This window comes from Suricata suricatta, chromosome 2 (genome assembly GCF_006229205.1).
Source record: "Suricata suricatta isolate VVHF042 chromosome 2, meerkat_22Aug2017_6uvM2_HiC, whole genome shotgun sequence".
Taxonomy (NCBI): Eukaryota; Metazoa; Chordata; class Mammalia; order Carnivora; family Herpestidae; genus Suricata; species Suricata suricatta.
This window is the reverse complement of record NC_043701.1, coordinates 147,947,097-147,962,206: the sequence shown is the minus strand read 5'-3', so window position 1 is coordinate 147,962,206 and position 15,110 is coordinate 147,947,097. Positions and strand designations below refer to the sequence as shown.

Sequence of the window (15,110 nt, the reverse complement as noted above, 5' to 3'; positions counted from 1 at the left end):
GCTTGGGTCACTGCCTTCAACCCTTACTCCCTTACTACCTTCACTTCACCCCTCCCCCAGCAGAGAGCTACCACCGCAGACTTCTCTAAGCCTCAGACTTGACTGTGCCACTCCCAGATAAAACTCCTGTCGTGTCTTCTCATGTCTGTGGCGCGGCCCCTGATGCCTACTCTGTGCCAGGTATGTGAGAGGCTTGGGAGAGACAGGCTAGAAAACAAAAATCAACAAATCAACAAACAAGGTAGCTCACACGAATGACAACTGCCATGACAGAAAAAGAGGACACACGGGATAGGGTAGAGAGCTGGGTGGCGAGGGCTGCTTTAGAAAAGGGGGTCATGGAGGCCTCTGAGGGCTCACACCAGGGCAGAGACTGGGGTGGAGGGAGGAGGTGGCATGTGAAGGTTGGTGATGGCAGTGGGTGGGTGGGCGGAGGCACAGCCAGAGCAAAAGGCTGGAGGAGGGAGAGAGCTCGGGAGTAGGGCTCAGTGGAGGCTAGTTCACAGGGAGCCTTTCTAAGCCTGGACTTTGTTCTAAACATGGTGGGAAGCCACTGGGAGGGTTCAAGGTGGTGGTGATAGAATCTGATTTGCATATTTCATGGTTTTACAAAGATGGGAGTGGAAGCAGAGACCCCGGGGGAGCGTGCTTTCAGCTAAGCTGTTGTTTAAGATGATGGGGGCTGGGGAGGAGCTAAATGCGATGGAGATGGAAGAGGGGGTGGGGACAGTGGGGGGGGGGTGCTGTCTGAGAGACACCTGAAGGATGACCTAGTGGTGTCACTGGTGGGGGGTGAGAGACAGGGACAAATCAAAGATGAGCTCAAATTCTTTGATGTGACCCACAGTGGAGGCGAGGGGCATGCTGGTTCCACGTCTTTATCAAGGAACAGGGCACAGCTAGAGGCTGGGTGAGGGCAGAGGGTGGAGGCATCAGCCTCCATCACCTGCGTTGATAGCTCAGCATTCTGGCCCTTGGAGCTCTGTGTACCTGGGCCATTGTGCCGGCAAATTCCTGACTGTGATGCTTTTCCTTCTCTTTTCTGAGACTGGATTCACACTTTGAATCCCAGTCAGATGGCACCTCCTTTCAAAGCCAGCCTGCCCTGGTCCTCCCATCTCCTGGGCCCGCAGAGAGTCATTCCTCCCTCCAGGATGCTTCTAGACTCTAGAGCCTAGAGCAGCTTGTCCGTCAGCCCACCTGGGCAGAGTCGTTCTGCCAGCAGGCTTTGCTCACCTGTAGAAGGCCAGCTGGAGGGCCACCTGAATGAAGGCATCAGGACTGCATTTCTGCTTCTTAATGAATGCTTTCCCGAAGATGTCAAACTTATAAACAGTGAAGTCGAGATTCTTGACTATTCTGTGGAAGAAAAAAAAGAGGTGCTGCTATGTGCAATATGGAATGCACACACCACAGAGTCTAACCAAGTTGCTCAAGCAGGGTCTACACCCTAGCACTCTGGAAGTTGAGGACACAGTCCTTGCCCACCAGGAACATGCCGGATGTCAGAGACAGGCCTTGACATATGGAAGTGGCAGAGAGAACGCCAGACTGGGGCTCCTCTGAGCTGAAGGTGAGGCTTGGCCAGGCAGGGGCAGTGGGGGAGGGGCTGGGGGCACAGGATCTGAGAGACATTTGCATGGGCAGGGAGAACTGTGCCCACAAACAAAATCCTAGAAGCCGGTTGCCCACAGAAGCGGCTCTGAAGGAGGTCATTCATGTGACCTGTCTGGGAAGCTGTGTCCCCCATCCTCAGATTCTTTGGCATCCTGGCAATTCTGCCAGACTGGGCACACCACCTTTGCCCAGGGAAGAGCCTCTCAGATGGCTGTAAGGCATGTCTCTTCACAGAGACTCTTCCCTGTTGTTCTATGAGAGGAAAGACCTGGGGCCGCCCTGCTGGTCACGGCTGCACCAGCAAGGGCTGCTCTTCTGGGCTTGGCTGGTGACTGTAAAGCCCGGAAACTACTACTGAGCCTCCCGTGGCACACCCAGGTCCTTACTGCCCGTGGGTCACTGTCCAAGAAACAAGTAGATTCCCCGGCGCTACACTGAGACCCCTGAGTACCTGTCATTCCCCGAATGACCAGTATCTTCCTTCATGAGCTTGGGGTCTGGGCTGACTGCTGTTGGAATATCATCTGGCAGGGTCTACAATGACTGTATGTGAACACAGAGCCCTGGGCAGGCAACCCCAAGCCCCCACTCACGTACTTCCTCAGGACGCAGGTGTCCTTTGCCTGCCCCTCTTTGAACTATTCTCCCTTCCTCATGGGAGCTCAGCTCTCAGTGGGGCCATGGCAGGTTCCGGGGACTTTGAGAGACTCACCCCTCAGTCCAACCCATTAGCCTGTCTCTGGACAGGCTGAGTTCATGGCCACACAGCCACCTGGCTGCCTCTTGCCCAAGCTGTGCCCACGCAGACCCTTCCACAGGCAGCTCAGGACCCCTGAGGCTCCCGCTGCTTTCCCAGCCTCAGGCCTCTCCTGGCTCCCCACCTCTGGAAAGAGAACCTTGGGGGCCCCACTCAGATCTCTGAAAGTGAGTAGGGGTTTTCTCCACCCAAGGTTGGCTGGTCCACCAACTCACTCTCCTAGAGGCCTGCTCATTCCAAGAACAACCCCGTAAGGTTGAGAGATCAGCACCATTTATAGATGAACACCCAGGGCTTCTCTTGCTCTCCCCCTACAGCCAGTCACTCTCTAAGGCAGCCTGCAGTAGCTTGTCCTTTCTACCCTTTGAGCCTGGCCATGAGGTGTCCCGCTCATGCATGCTCTTCCCACAGTCTCCTCATTGGCTCCCTGAATCCCCCTGCTCAAAACCCTCCAGGGGCTCCTCACCACTGCAGGACAACTTCCCTGCCCCATAACACAAGAGGAGCAATGTATTCACAATATGGCCTCAACTTCCCTTTAGTGCCTCAGTTCTGGCAATTCTCTCACTAGTTGGCTTCCAAGCCTGCCCGGATCTTCTAGGAACCTGTACAAGCTTCAACAAGCTGCCTTTCTACCTCTTCTCCTCTGCCTGCACCACGAACTCCTATCTGTCCTTCAAAGCCCACCATTGCAGAGCGTCTCACAATGTCCTGGTAGAATTCCACTCCTGTATCCTCTGTGAGTTCAGGTATGTATGCCTTTCTCTGGTTTTGGCATTTTATTGTGGCACACATTTTGGTTTGGGGGTTTACTGGACATTTGGTCTGGAAGTCTGGGGGAGCATGGACGGCAGGCTTTGGGGTATGTTCATTTTGGTGTCCTCAGCCTTTCCATAGTCCTGGCACACTTTAGAGTTCTGCACATGTTTGATGAATGAATGAATGAGTGAATGAATGCATCATGCTTGCTTAGCGAATGAGGTAATAAACAACCAAGGTCCAGACCTAGTTGCCAGCCTACAGCTCACTCCACAACTTGCCACATTCTAGCACTGGCCCACCCAGAGATGCCCACACCTATCCCAGGCCCTCCTGCATGGTCCTGTTAAGGGTCTGGACTGCCTCCCTCCCCTTGGGGAAAAAGGCCTCCTTGTCAAGTTGCAGTGTAAATGCAAGCAAATCAAAATAGCTTGGATTCAAATGACCTATTCAAACCAGTTGTTTACTACTCCCCCACACCAAATCAGGGGAGTGATTTCCCTGCCTTGACTCTGCTCAGTCAGGTGAAACCCACAAAAAAATAGCTTCATATTTGCATTTTATGGAAATGATGGATACTCCAGCAAGGTTATTTCCCCGAGACTTATAACTCCCCTTTAGTTTGAATACATTTCCATGATTGGGGGGTGGGTAGTGGGGGTGGGCGAGGGGAGGCAAAAGAGTTGGGGTCTTTGGAAACTTCCAGACTGCCTCATTAACCCCAGGGGGAGGGGTTTGTGGTGAGGGTGGGCACAGGATGACTCCAGAGCATCACCCTAAAAGAGACTTGGACTTTGTACCGTTGAAGTTTTTCTGCTGAGGAGGCTAAGAGGCCTTGAATTTCCGGGGAGCATTTCCAACGCAGCCTCCTGGGGGCCGGGAGCTCGCTGACGGAGTCGGCTCGGACCAGCTTCTTGCTGCTCTTCACCCTGCAGACACAGAGAGGTGACCTCCCGAGGCCCTGGGAGCTGCAGGCTGCCGGCAGCTCGGTTCTCAGCTGCTGGAGTTTCAGTGGGCACGAGCTGTCCCCGGAAACAGTCTGAGGCTCAGCAAAGCCACTTAGATGAGCACAGGGCAGAGCCAGGATTCCAGCCAGTCTGCCAGGCTCCAGAGCCCAGTATTTTTTCTCATGTTTTCCCACTCCACTGCTTTCCACCACTGACATTTATGAAACCCTAAGAGGGAAACTGAAGAAGCAAATTGTGTTGTTTTGTCCATGAGGGCTTTTAGGGATCTTAAAGAGTTCTTAAATCGTGGAAAGGATTTAGAACTTAGATTCACAGAGAAGATTCTGGAAGGAGAGAATGGGCAAACCATGAAGAGAGGAGAGGAGTCATTGTGTTTAAAGGGATAGAGAAGCACCCAGCCTGGCCAGCTTGGAAGCTAGGAAAGAGACACAGCCCAAGGGGATGGAAGGACGTGGGAGCTGCTCTCCTCCGGCTGGGTCAACAGTCAGCCCAGTGTTGACTCAGAACAGCACTAGGTGTTGCTCTGAGCCTCGCTGGGCCAAAGCAGGCATTCTTTTTTGGCTGAGAATTCTTTGTCAAGCTTTCTCCTAACTGCCCCAAACCTGTTGTGCAGTATGCCCGGCTCTGTCCGTGGCAGATAAAGTGTATGATGTCAAGCTCGTTTTCAAATCCATCTTTTGCTAAGACACTTTCCAGACGAATGCAGCCCCCCGAATGGACACCTAAATTTTTCTTGGCCTAGCTCGGCAGCCCCTTGGCAGTCTGGCTTTGCCTTCTACGGCTGTGCGAAGGGGCCCCGCCCCCAGACTCACATGTGCTTGAGCAGATGCTCTGTGCACTGCACCAGGACGATGCCGTCGAAAGGGGAGTGTTCGCACACCACGCCACAGGTGCCGTCTCGGCTCACCACGAACTGCAATGAGAAGAGAGAGGTGAGGGCATGTCCAGTGGTGTCTGCATTTCAAACTGGCCTCTTAGCTCCAGGCCAGGTGACCTGGAGGAGACTCTCCTCCAAGGACACGAAAGCACAACATCTCCCCAAAAAGAATGCTTCTGGAAATTGCCATGACCTGAGAAATATGCGGGCCTCAAGGCAGCTCTGTTGTGTGACCTCCTTCCCAGAAGTGCTCTGGGCCTTGAAGGTAGTGCCCAAGGTTCTCTGGCTGAAGTGGCCCAGGCATCCCTGAGAGCTCACACTGAAGCTGTACATACCTTCCTCAGGTCGTGGGCAAGTTCCCTCAGCTTCCATTAAGCCCTGTTTCCCCATCACGGTGCACACTGAGGCCACAAGCCTGTACAGCTTTGTGTGGTTATGTGTCTGAGTCCACGCTGTGTGTCTGGCCACCTTTGATTTTATTCCCAGGATCCAGACCAGTGTCTACCCCAGAGTAGGTGCTCAATGATTTTGTTGAACGAGTGACTAAAAGATAATGATCCAATTCAGATGGTGTGCGGATCCCCTAGGGAGAAACAGTCTCTTGCTAGGAGTGAAGGAAAGGTGCTCTGAGGATACTCCCTCCCTGCTGCCTATGCTTCGAGTCAGGGACTTGGATTCCAGGTCTGCCACTGCCTCCTGCCAGCCGGGCCACAGTTAACAAGGCATTTCAGCTCTCTGGCTTCAGTTTGCTCCCATTTAGAATGGATCCCAGTTCACAGAATTGCTATGAGGGTTAGAGAGAAGGTATAGGAGAGGTCTACATGAACTGTGAAGATTTTACCAAGACTATACTTAGCCGACTTGGAAAAAGGACACACTCAGCATATATAGAAGTGCTGGGAGAAAATAATGAGGAGAATGAGACCTGATGGTTAAAGACCCCAGATAAGGTGGAGCTGCCCACAGCGGCTCAGCACGGCATCGCACTCCAGAGAGTCTGGTCCACCGTCCAAAAACAAACGAGGAAACACGCAAGCTACTGATTTTTACAGATACTCTTCCAGGGTGCTGTAACTCTCAATTACATGTGAGCTGACTCTCCTCATGTCTCACACGACGTGCTGGTGACCCGAATCTTTCCTCCCATTCTTCAATCTTCCCACATTGTCTTTCTCAAAACTCATACCTTGCAGATTCTCTTCTCTTTTACCCAGTGTCCCCTGCTTTCCTGTCCTGAGACAGCTCTTAATCCTTTCAATTCAGGTCCCTGCCTTTTGGGGTCCTCCAGCTCACCTGATCGTCTGTCCTGCCTGCAAAAAGAGCCCAGAGGTAGGCACAGTCATCCATGTGAGGCAGGAAGGGAAGGCTGTGCCCACTCACGCATTAGTGAGTTTCTATCCCTGTCACTAAGAGAAAGGGAGGAAAACAGTGCTTTTTAAAAACCACCCCCGAGGCTCGCTATGTTTCCGGTCCTGTACATCCATTATATCATTTCATTCCCACAGCTGCTCCATGAAAGATTACAAGCCATTAGCACCACCGGTGGAGGCTAAGACAGCCAGTGCCACAGCAAGAGAACTCATCAGAAATAGCAGAATCAATATGCAAACCAATAAAAAGCATAACCAGATGGAGGGGCCAGAGTAAGAGAAAAATGAGATGTTGCCTAGAAATGCTTCTCAGTATGAGCAATGTTAGCCCAAAGCATAGAGATCGCTGGTATTTACCATGGTCATTGTGAGAGTGGGGTGATTTTAAAAATAAACAAGGTTAGATTCAGTGATAGCCTGGAGAAAAAAAGGATGGAGAAACAGGAGGGAATGGCCCGACCCCCACTTCATCCACACTTGCATGAGTATTTTACTCCAAGTGAATGTCTTGATTTTGGGTTGATGTCATGTGAACAAAAAATATATGAATTGCTTTATTTCACTTTATGACTTCCCTCCTGTGGAGATGCTGGGCTGTTCTACTTCTCAGGGATGGAGGGAGGTGTGTTGAAACAGCCAGGCCAGAGTGATAGAGATTTGGAAAAGTTGGCCTCTCTGGACATTGGACATGATGCGTGCCAAATGTGTTGAGGATGTGTTCAGTGGGACCCCTGGGATGTCTCTTACCTTATAGTGTGTGAAGAAGGATGGGGAGCAAGCCCCAGGTCTGACTTGGAGGTCCCACATGCCTGGCACAGGCTGCAGGAAGGTTAGGGGTTTGAGTTGGGTTTGGGCATTTGCTCCTGAGAAGCGTCCTGGCCAGTCCAGGGGCTCACACCGGCCAGTGGCACATTTCCAGGGGCTCAGCTCCCTTGGCCCCCACTGCAACTTCCTGGGGAACACAGGACAGCGAGCGAGCCTGCCAGATGTGACCATGTGCCAGCTCGGGCCCCCTGGCCACGCCACTGGGGAGGCTTACCTGCAGGGACTTGTCATACCAGCGGTTCGCCCCATTCTTGCTGCAGCCTCCTCCATGAAGGAGCTGCAGTGCCCTGTTGGTGTCGCTGAGCTCCACGCCCCCCGGGGCGTCCAGACACACCAGGCAGATGCTGCGTTCAATCATGTCCAGTGCATCCCGGTTGGTGGAGTCTGCAGGCCAGGCAAACAATACCTTACCACCTATTCCCCAAACCCTAGGTTTGAGGTCCCCTCCATTGAGCCCCACATATCACAGGAAGACACCCACCCCTTGAGCCAGTCCCCACCCCTCTCGAAACCCCAGCGGGCAGGGGGTGAAGTCAGCCAGACTGTCCTGAGCTTCTGTGCGAACACCAGCAGCCAGCTGACTCTCTGGGTCTCTGCAAGAGCCCCACTCACTCTTCAGCTGTGACCAGTTCTCCCCCTAGATGGGTGGTCACTGGCCCTGCCTTCCAGGATGTGGGAGCTCATGCGGGACCTTCTCCACGGATGTTAGACCCTCGGGCCAGCTTTTGCCAGGGGAGGAGCTCCAATACCCCCCCCCCAAGCCTCCCACCCCACTATGGCACTTGAGAGCCACATCTGACACATAGTCAGGTTTATTTGTCCTGAACTATGATTTTTGAATATTCGTTGCTGAAATTTAAAAATCAGTCAGTTTCACATGGAAAGCTGAAGTGAGGGATTCAAGATGTTGCCCTCCTTGCCCCCTGCCACCTCGGCAGTTATCCCAATGCAGAGGGCACAGGGAAGGGCCGGGCTGCCCTGAAGCCAAATCCAGGTGAGCCCACTGGGGCCATTTCAGGGGTGTGGAACTCATCAGGACAAATAGGCTAAAAGCCACTGGGTTGTGTGGGAGAAGTGTCACCAAGGCAGCTTGACTTCTCCATGGGGGACATTGGGTGTGGGGTTTCTCCTGGAATAGAGCTGAGCCAGCCAGATGAGCTGACCTGGACAGCCACTGCCTCCTCTATCCAGACTTTTGGGTTGGATGCTGTAACAGGATGAGGTGCAGAGTTACCCCTCCCTCCAAGTCCCACAGTATTCTGTGCATGGAAGATGGGGTGCAAGGTATTTGGAGGCAAAGGGGCACCATGTGGGAGAGACTGCTGGCCGCAGATGGCAATGTCCATTCTCCCTTTAGTCACGGAGTGCCTGCTTTTAGCTTGGCACAGGGAGAACCAGAACTAAGCTACATTGCCCAGCCTCCCTTACCATTAGGGGTAACTGTGCATCTAAATTTTGCCAACAGCATTTAGCAACACAATGTGACATCTTCTAGGAGACTTCCTTAAAGATAACCAGCATGTGCTCTTTGCCCCTCTTCCCACTTTCCTCTATCCACTGCTTGGAACATGGGAGTGATGGCTGGACCTCTAGCCTCCATTTCGGACCATATGGATTTGAGGCTACATCCTTGCAGTGAGATGGAAGAACCCTAGGCACCATGTGTCAGCTCTGGATGGCTCACTTCTGGTGTACACGAGAGAGAAACCTGTTTTCTTTAAGCCACTATTATTTTGGGTTTTCTGTCACATATGGCCAAATCGAATCCTAACTTATACCATCTGGTGATGTTGGGTTCACATTCTCATGCTACAAGAACTAGGTAGAGCTGAGAAGCTGCACCCTTGGTTTATCATAGTCCTCTCTCATTCATTCAATCCCCTTGATCCCTGTAGGTATTGAAATTTGAGGTCCCTGTCCAGGAGGCTGTTTGTCAGAGAGAAATATTCTGGGGGCTGAAGAGCCCTCCAAGATGACAGTCAGGATGCCCCTCCCTCTTGTCCCATCGAGACAGGCACTTGGGCAGGCCCTGGTCCTGAGTGCTGGTCCTTCTATTTCCTGTAGTCAGCTCAAGCTGAAGCACGTAGCTCTCTATATATCCAGCCATACATACCTCTCTGCTCCTATCTTTCCCTTCCCTATTGGGATCCACTTACTGCTGGGTCAGTACTCTCTCTTTTAGAGCCCCTGGCTCTGAAAGCTTCTCTTCTTCCAGAGCCTCAAGCCAAAAATTATGCCCATCATCTCTCAGAGCCCTCTGGAATCTGTTTCTCTGAAGTCCAGGGAATTGTGGGAGCAGGTGTGGCTTCCACACCCTAAGGTTCGAGGTCTCCCCAGAGCCTCTGTCTGCCAGCCAGGTCCTGCCTGTGGGTTGGAGCCAGGCCAACAGCACCTTCCCTAAGTCAATGGGAGGCTGAGTCCATACACAGCCTGATGCTGCCAATGGTAGCTTGTCCTTCCTTCTGTCCAGCTAGGGCCCTTGATATGGTTCTGTCTATTCCTCCTGGCTCTTGGCCTCACCCCAACCTTTCTGGGCTGCACCTTCACTCCCCCACCCCAGAGCAACAAGCCCCGAGTGGGGTTGTTGTCCTGGGCACATGGAGGTCAAGGCCACTTGGGTGTTTCCTGCTCTGCCCACGTGATTTCTCCAGTTCATTAGAGGTGTCCACACATAATCTCATGTGAAGAGAGTCTGCAGTCCCCACCCATCCCCTTCCTCCCAATTCTTGCAAATTCCTCTCACAGCAAGTCTCACTCTGGGAAGGAGGTTGACAAGCAAGCCAGCCCATCCTTGGGTCATCTGCTCCCCACTTCCTTTCTAGATGAGGGTTTGGAGAGAGCACTGCACTTTCAGAACCCCTCTTGATCTCAATGGGGCCAAGATGACTCATTAGCTTCTGCATGGCCTCCTGGAATTTCCTGGAGTCTGATCAACTTCCAGGCTTTAGGCCATGTCCTGAGGATCTAAGAGTTTACCAGTTTAAGCCCTGGGGAATTGCTCTTTTCTCTACTCCCCAGTGTGGTGCTGTCACTGGGTTACCCTCTTCAGCCTGAACTGACTCCTATTGCCCACAAGGTTGAATCTAAATATAGCCCTTTGAGCCCCATGGGCTCATCATGCTACCTTTCTGGGGTCACCTCCCTTGAATCCCTGCATGGACCTCATACCTCCTGCTATTCCCTAGACATCTGGGCTCATTCATCTCTACAACATAGCATAGGCTGTCCCTGGATGAGGGCTCCTCTCCTACTCTGCCTATCAAAGCTTTATTATAAACCTTTCCCAAGCTCCCCAATCCTTTAACAGGGCTAGTCCTGTGCCTGATAAGGGGGGGGGGGGCGTGCAGCCCAGACAGAATTCCTGTGCTTCAGAACCCTTCACACTCAGAGCATGCTGGCTTGGCTGCTTGCTCAGTGCAGGCAAGGAGCCTCTGCTCAGTTGAGCAGGCTGGCCTCATAGCACCTGAGTTCAAGGCTGGACCAGTCCCCTCTATACCTGTTGTCTCTTACTGCACTCTGCATGACCCTATAGCACAAGACTATGCTTCTGACCTCAGACCTCCCTATGCTTCAGGCAGTCACACCAGTCCAGCTCCAGAAACCCTGAGCTGATCCATTCTCCCATGTCTGTGAGCTTGCAGAGGGTGAGGCCTGGGTCCCCAGTCCAGGTGGGCACAGGAAAGTGTCCATGACTGGCAGTGGATTTGAGTGTACATGAACAGTGAGGCTGAAATCTGTGTACACAGCTCAGAGTGGGAGCCTGGAGGAGCCCATCTGGCAAACAGGAAAGGCCCATGGCCCCTTGAGGGTCAGAAAACCACTACCCATGGGGCACGAAGCCTCATGGGAAGGGGCAATGATACGAGGTGGGGAGTGGATGGAGATAGGGAAGGGATAACTTACCCTTTGCAAAGCTCCCAGCCCCGCCCCTCTCTGCTCCAATAGGAGTCCCTGGCCAATGGCTCTGGTGCCCAGCCCTGCCCTAGGAGACTGTTCTGAGGGTTCCTTTGGGCTCCCAGGCTGGCTGGTGACTTCAGAGCATGGAGAAGCCTTGGCCAGGCTGGGATCCAATTTAAGTAGGCAGAGAGGAAGGGAAAAACATGTCAAGTGGAGATAACAGTGCTGGAAAAGGTTCTGAGGGCTGGGGTGTAGACACCCAGGCTTATGGGTGGAGCTTGTGGGTAAGCAGATTACCCCCAGATTATAGGTAAAAGCATGTAAGATGTAGGTGAGCCTGAAGAATGTAGTAAAGTGATGCTATTAGCTAACCTTTGTTGAGCACCTACTATGTGCCAGGCATCTATTGAAGCCTTTATATTGATGAACAGGAGATAGGCATTTTTATCATCCCCATTCACAGAGAAGCTAAATGTCTTATATCAGGTCACCCAGTAAACGGAGGGAACTAGACCTGATCCCAGGCATGCAACCACAATGCCCAGGCTGGGAACAGATCCGGAGCATGGGTTTCATTCAGCAACAATAAGGAGCCACCAAAGAATCATGGGCTGGGGTTGATATGATCAGAGCAGAGTCTAGGATGCCTGGAAGCTTGGGGAGGGTGTGGGTCTGGAGGCCAGGTAAAGGGCCATGGGTAGCCCCAATGCTGCATACCTTGGCCCTGTTGGCCATGTCTCAATGAGCTCTGAGAGCCCAGGCTGGGTATCTGCCTACACTAAAATTTCCTTAGAAATAGCCCCAAAGCTATTTCTTTAGAATGGCTCCTAAAGTGGAGCAGGCAGGCTATAGCTTCCCCTGGAAACTCAAGGCAGGCCTGTTCAGCCAGGATGCTGGGGCGTAGGCTTAACACATCCTCTGGGCAGGAGAGCAGAGGCTTTGCGCACTCCTTCCCAGATGGACAAGAAGCCAGCAACAGACAGAGACATCTCCCCAGGCATCAGGGCTACAGCCGCCTCCAGGAAAGAGAGAGATGGACCCCGAGGAGGGGCTGAGCATGCGGGTTGTGCAGAGCCCCAGAGCTCAGCACCAACCAACAGTAACCAGGTCCTGGCTCATTAAACAGGGTGAGATGGGAGCAGGACAGCAGAGCTGGGATGCCAGGTGGCCTTGCAAATGAACTCCCTGCATACAAGTAGCTGATCGGTCAAAGGCTGACAAGTTTATCGTGTAAGGCAGAAAATGAACTACCCCCAAGCCCATCCACCATGACTCTGGCCCAAATGTAATGGAAACGGGAGGCGGTGGACTGGAGGCATGCGGCAGGAGCCGTTTGTCTTGTGACATTCTCATTGAGCACATGGAGGTTCGTTTAATGTGGTAAATCAATCTTCCTCAAGGAGCCCCTGCTTAATAGTGAGAAGTCAGAGTTGAGTAATAGGAGGAGCTAGCTCTGCCACCCACGCCTGGGGAATTGACAGCTTCGGTGACGCGGAAATTCCAGAGGCCACAAGGCCTTGGAGGGCCCCGGAGCTTCTGTTGGAGACCGAAAGCTTACAGACTGTGACTAAAGTGAGCAAAAATGAACAGAACAGAGCACCTCCGTCGTGGAGGGCTGCAGAACTCAGGCGCTGCTCCCCAACATCTCCCCCTGTGCACATACATGCACACACACTGTTCTATTTCGGACACTTGCCTTCTCTGGTCTATCCTCTGGGAAGGTGGCTCAAGTCTGATCCCTACTGTCCTGCCTCATGTGGTCTAGGGAGATGGAGACCCTGGGCTCCTTTTCCGAGGCTTAAAGCTTCTAAACCTTTATCAATTCCATCTGAGCAACTTTTCTGCCTAGATAAAGGGGCTATCTCTCCTTTTGGGATGGAAATTTGCTATCACACATCCCATATTCTTCTCTACTCCATGGCTTATAGAATGATCGTTATGCTCCCAGTTCCCAAAGGTTATGAAAAGTCCAACAAAAGTATTTCTTGCTCAATAAGACCTGGCACTTGCACAGCAGAACTGCTTTGACTTGAGTTACAAAATCCCCTTGAATGAGCTCAAAAGGAGGGACTTCTGCTTGCAGAAACATTGAGTGGACTCTTCCCTGTTCCTTCTACTAAAAACCCTGCATATTCTATTTAAAACAAACATAAGAAGACTCTGAACGATGGAGACAGATGGATGAGCTGGGGACCTCAGGACCCAAGGAACAACATGATGGTGAATTCCCTGGCTGTTCCAGACTAAATTGTGTCCCATCTGCCCTGAAATTCATGTATGGAAGCTTTAACCCTCAATGTGACTGTATTTAAAGATGAGGTCTTATTTAGTGAGATAATTAAGGTTAAGTGAGGTCATAAGAGTGAGGCCCTACACCGATATGGCCATGTCCTTGTGAGAAGAGGAAGAGACATCGGAGATGTGTGTACACAGAGAAAAGACATTTGAGGATGCTGTGAGATGGTGGTCATCTGCAAGCCAAAGAGAAAGGCTTCAGGAGAAACTAACCTTGCCAACACCTTGACCTTGGACTTCTAACCACCAGAATGGTGAGAAATAAATTTATGTTGTTTAAGCCACTCAGATGAATACACTGGGTTTTCTGTTTTACCTTAAGTATTCCAGGCTTTACCTTAAATATCAAATAGCCAATAACATAAAACGCAAACAAATGTAGATTAAAAAAACCCTAGTAAAAGCCTACTTTCTTTAGCCAAAGGACCAGGAAAGAGGCATACTAGCAAGACAGGAAAACTTTTATGGAGTAACTTTCCTCTGTGCCAACAAAAGCAGAGTGGGGAGCCTAGACTTCTACCATCAGCAGTCTGTACTGAAGCATATCAGCCTCTGAGAGTATCAGCGAAGGCATGGTCTCAGATAGAAGCCGGGACATCCATTTCCATTGGGCAGTATCTATCACCTCAATTGCTCCACACACAGCATTAGTCGGTAACATGTGGGGATTGTGAATTCCTACTCCCACTACAAGTAACGTGTGAATATAGGTCTCATGAGAAACTTGGACTTCTGTCTCCACCTGACTGTATCAAGGCAGCACCCACCCACTGCTCCTGCTAGAGTGGTTTCGGAGAAAGCCAGCTAAAACAGAAGGGTTAGGGGTGCCTGGGTGGCTCAGTCAGTTAAGCATCCGGCTTCAGCTCAGGTCATGATCTCACGGTTCGTGGGTTCGAGCCCCGTGTCGGGCTCTGTGCTGACAACTAGCTCAGTGCCTGGAGCCTGCTCCAGATCCTGTGTCTCCCTCTCTCTCTGACCCTCCCATGCTTGTACTGTCTCTCTGTCTCTCAAAAATAAAATAAAAAGGCATAAAAAATAAAAAACAGAAGGTTTAAATAACATCCAGAAGGGTGCCTGGGTGGCTCAGTCAGTTGAGCGTCTGACTTCATTCAGGTCATTATCTCATAGTCTGTGGGTTGGAGCCCCGCATTGGGCTCTGTGAAGCAGCTCAGAGCCTGGAGCCTGCCTCAGATTCTGTGTCTCTCCCTCTCTCTCTGCCTCTCTCCTGCTCATTCTCTGTCTCTCAAAATAAAATAAGGGCATAAAAGAAAATTTATAAATAAATAAATAAATAACATCCAGAGTCTTACAATATAACACATCCAGGTTTCAGTAGGAAATCACTTATACCAAGAACCAGGGAAATCTCAGCTTGAATGTAAAAAGACAATCAGTATATGCCCACTACTGACATGACTGGAATGTTAGAACTATGTGACAAATATTTTAAAAGTAATCATCATAATACTGAAAATCTGTGGGACCAAAGACCTTATCATTCATGTCACTGGAGTCTCAGAAGGAGAGGAAAAAGAGCAGAGCAAGGAAGTACTCAGAGAAAGAATGGCCTAAAAACTTCCTAAATTTGACAAAAGACGTAAACTTAAAGATTCAAGATTCAGTTGATTCCACAGAGGATAAATTTAAAAAAAAACCTACATCAAGACACTATCATAGTCAAACTTCTGAAAACTAACGACAAAGAAGAAATCTTGAAATCAGAGAGAAATGATGGTTTATCTATA

At 51.1% G+C, this 15,110-nt stretch overlaps 1 protein-coding gene and 1 long non-coding RNA gene across 8 annotated transcripts in view; one reads left to right on the top strand and one right to left on the bottom strand.

Annotated features, from left to right (window-relative positions):
• LOC115273081 overlaps nt 1–13,641 on the top strand; it is a 31,488-nt gene extending 17,847 nt beyond the window's left edge. The window contains exons 2-6 of one of the 7 annotated variants that reach the window (XR_003900658.1): nt 61–180; nt 1,048–1,573; nt 2,946–3,123; nt 6,242–6,307; nt 6,484–6,910. This is a non-coding gene — a long non-coding RNA (uncharacterized LOC115273081). Of the gene's footprint in view, nt 1–60; nt 181–1,047; nt 1,574–2,945; nt 3,124–3,941; nt 4,758–6,241; nt 6,308–6,483; nt 6,911–8,638; nt 8,853–13,224 lie in introns of those variants that run through there. The other 6 variants (XR_003900664.1, XR_003900660.1, XR_003900667.1 and 3 more) reach the window with 6 other exon arrangements.
• CHAT (choline O-acetyltransferase) overlaps nt 1–15,110 on the bottom strand; it is a 42,508-nt gene that overhangs the window by 7,516 nt on the left and 19,882 nt on the right. The window contains exons 7-10 of the mRNA XM_029915953.1: nt 7,388–7,557; nt 4,914–5,014; nt 3,934–4,062; nt 1,237–1,359 (exon numbers count right to left, since the gene is read on the bottom strand). Of these exons, the coding sequence (XP_029771813.1) occupies nt 1,237–1,359; nt 3,934–4,062; nt 4,914–5,014; nt 7,388–7,557 (523 nt within the window). The remainder of the gene's footprint in view (nt 1–1,236; nt 1,360–3,933; nt 4,063–4,913; nt 5,015–7,387; nt 7,558–15,110) is intronic.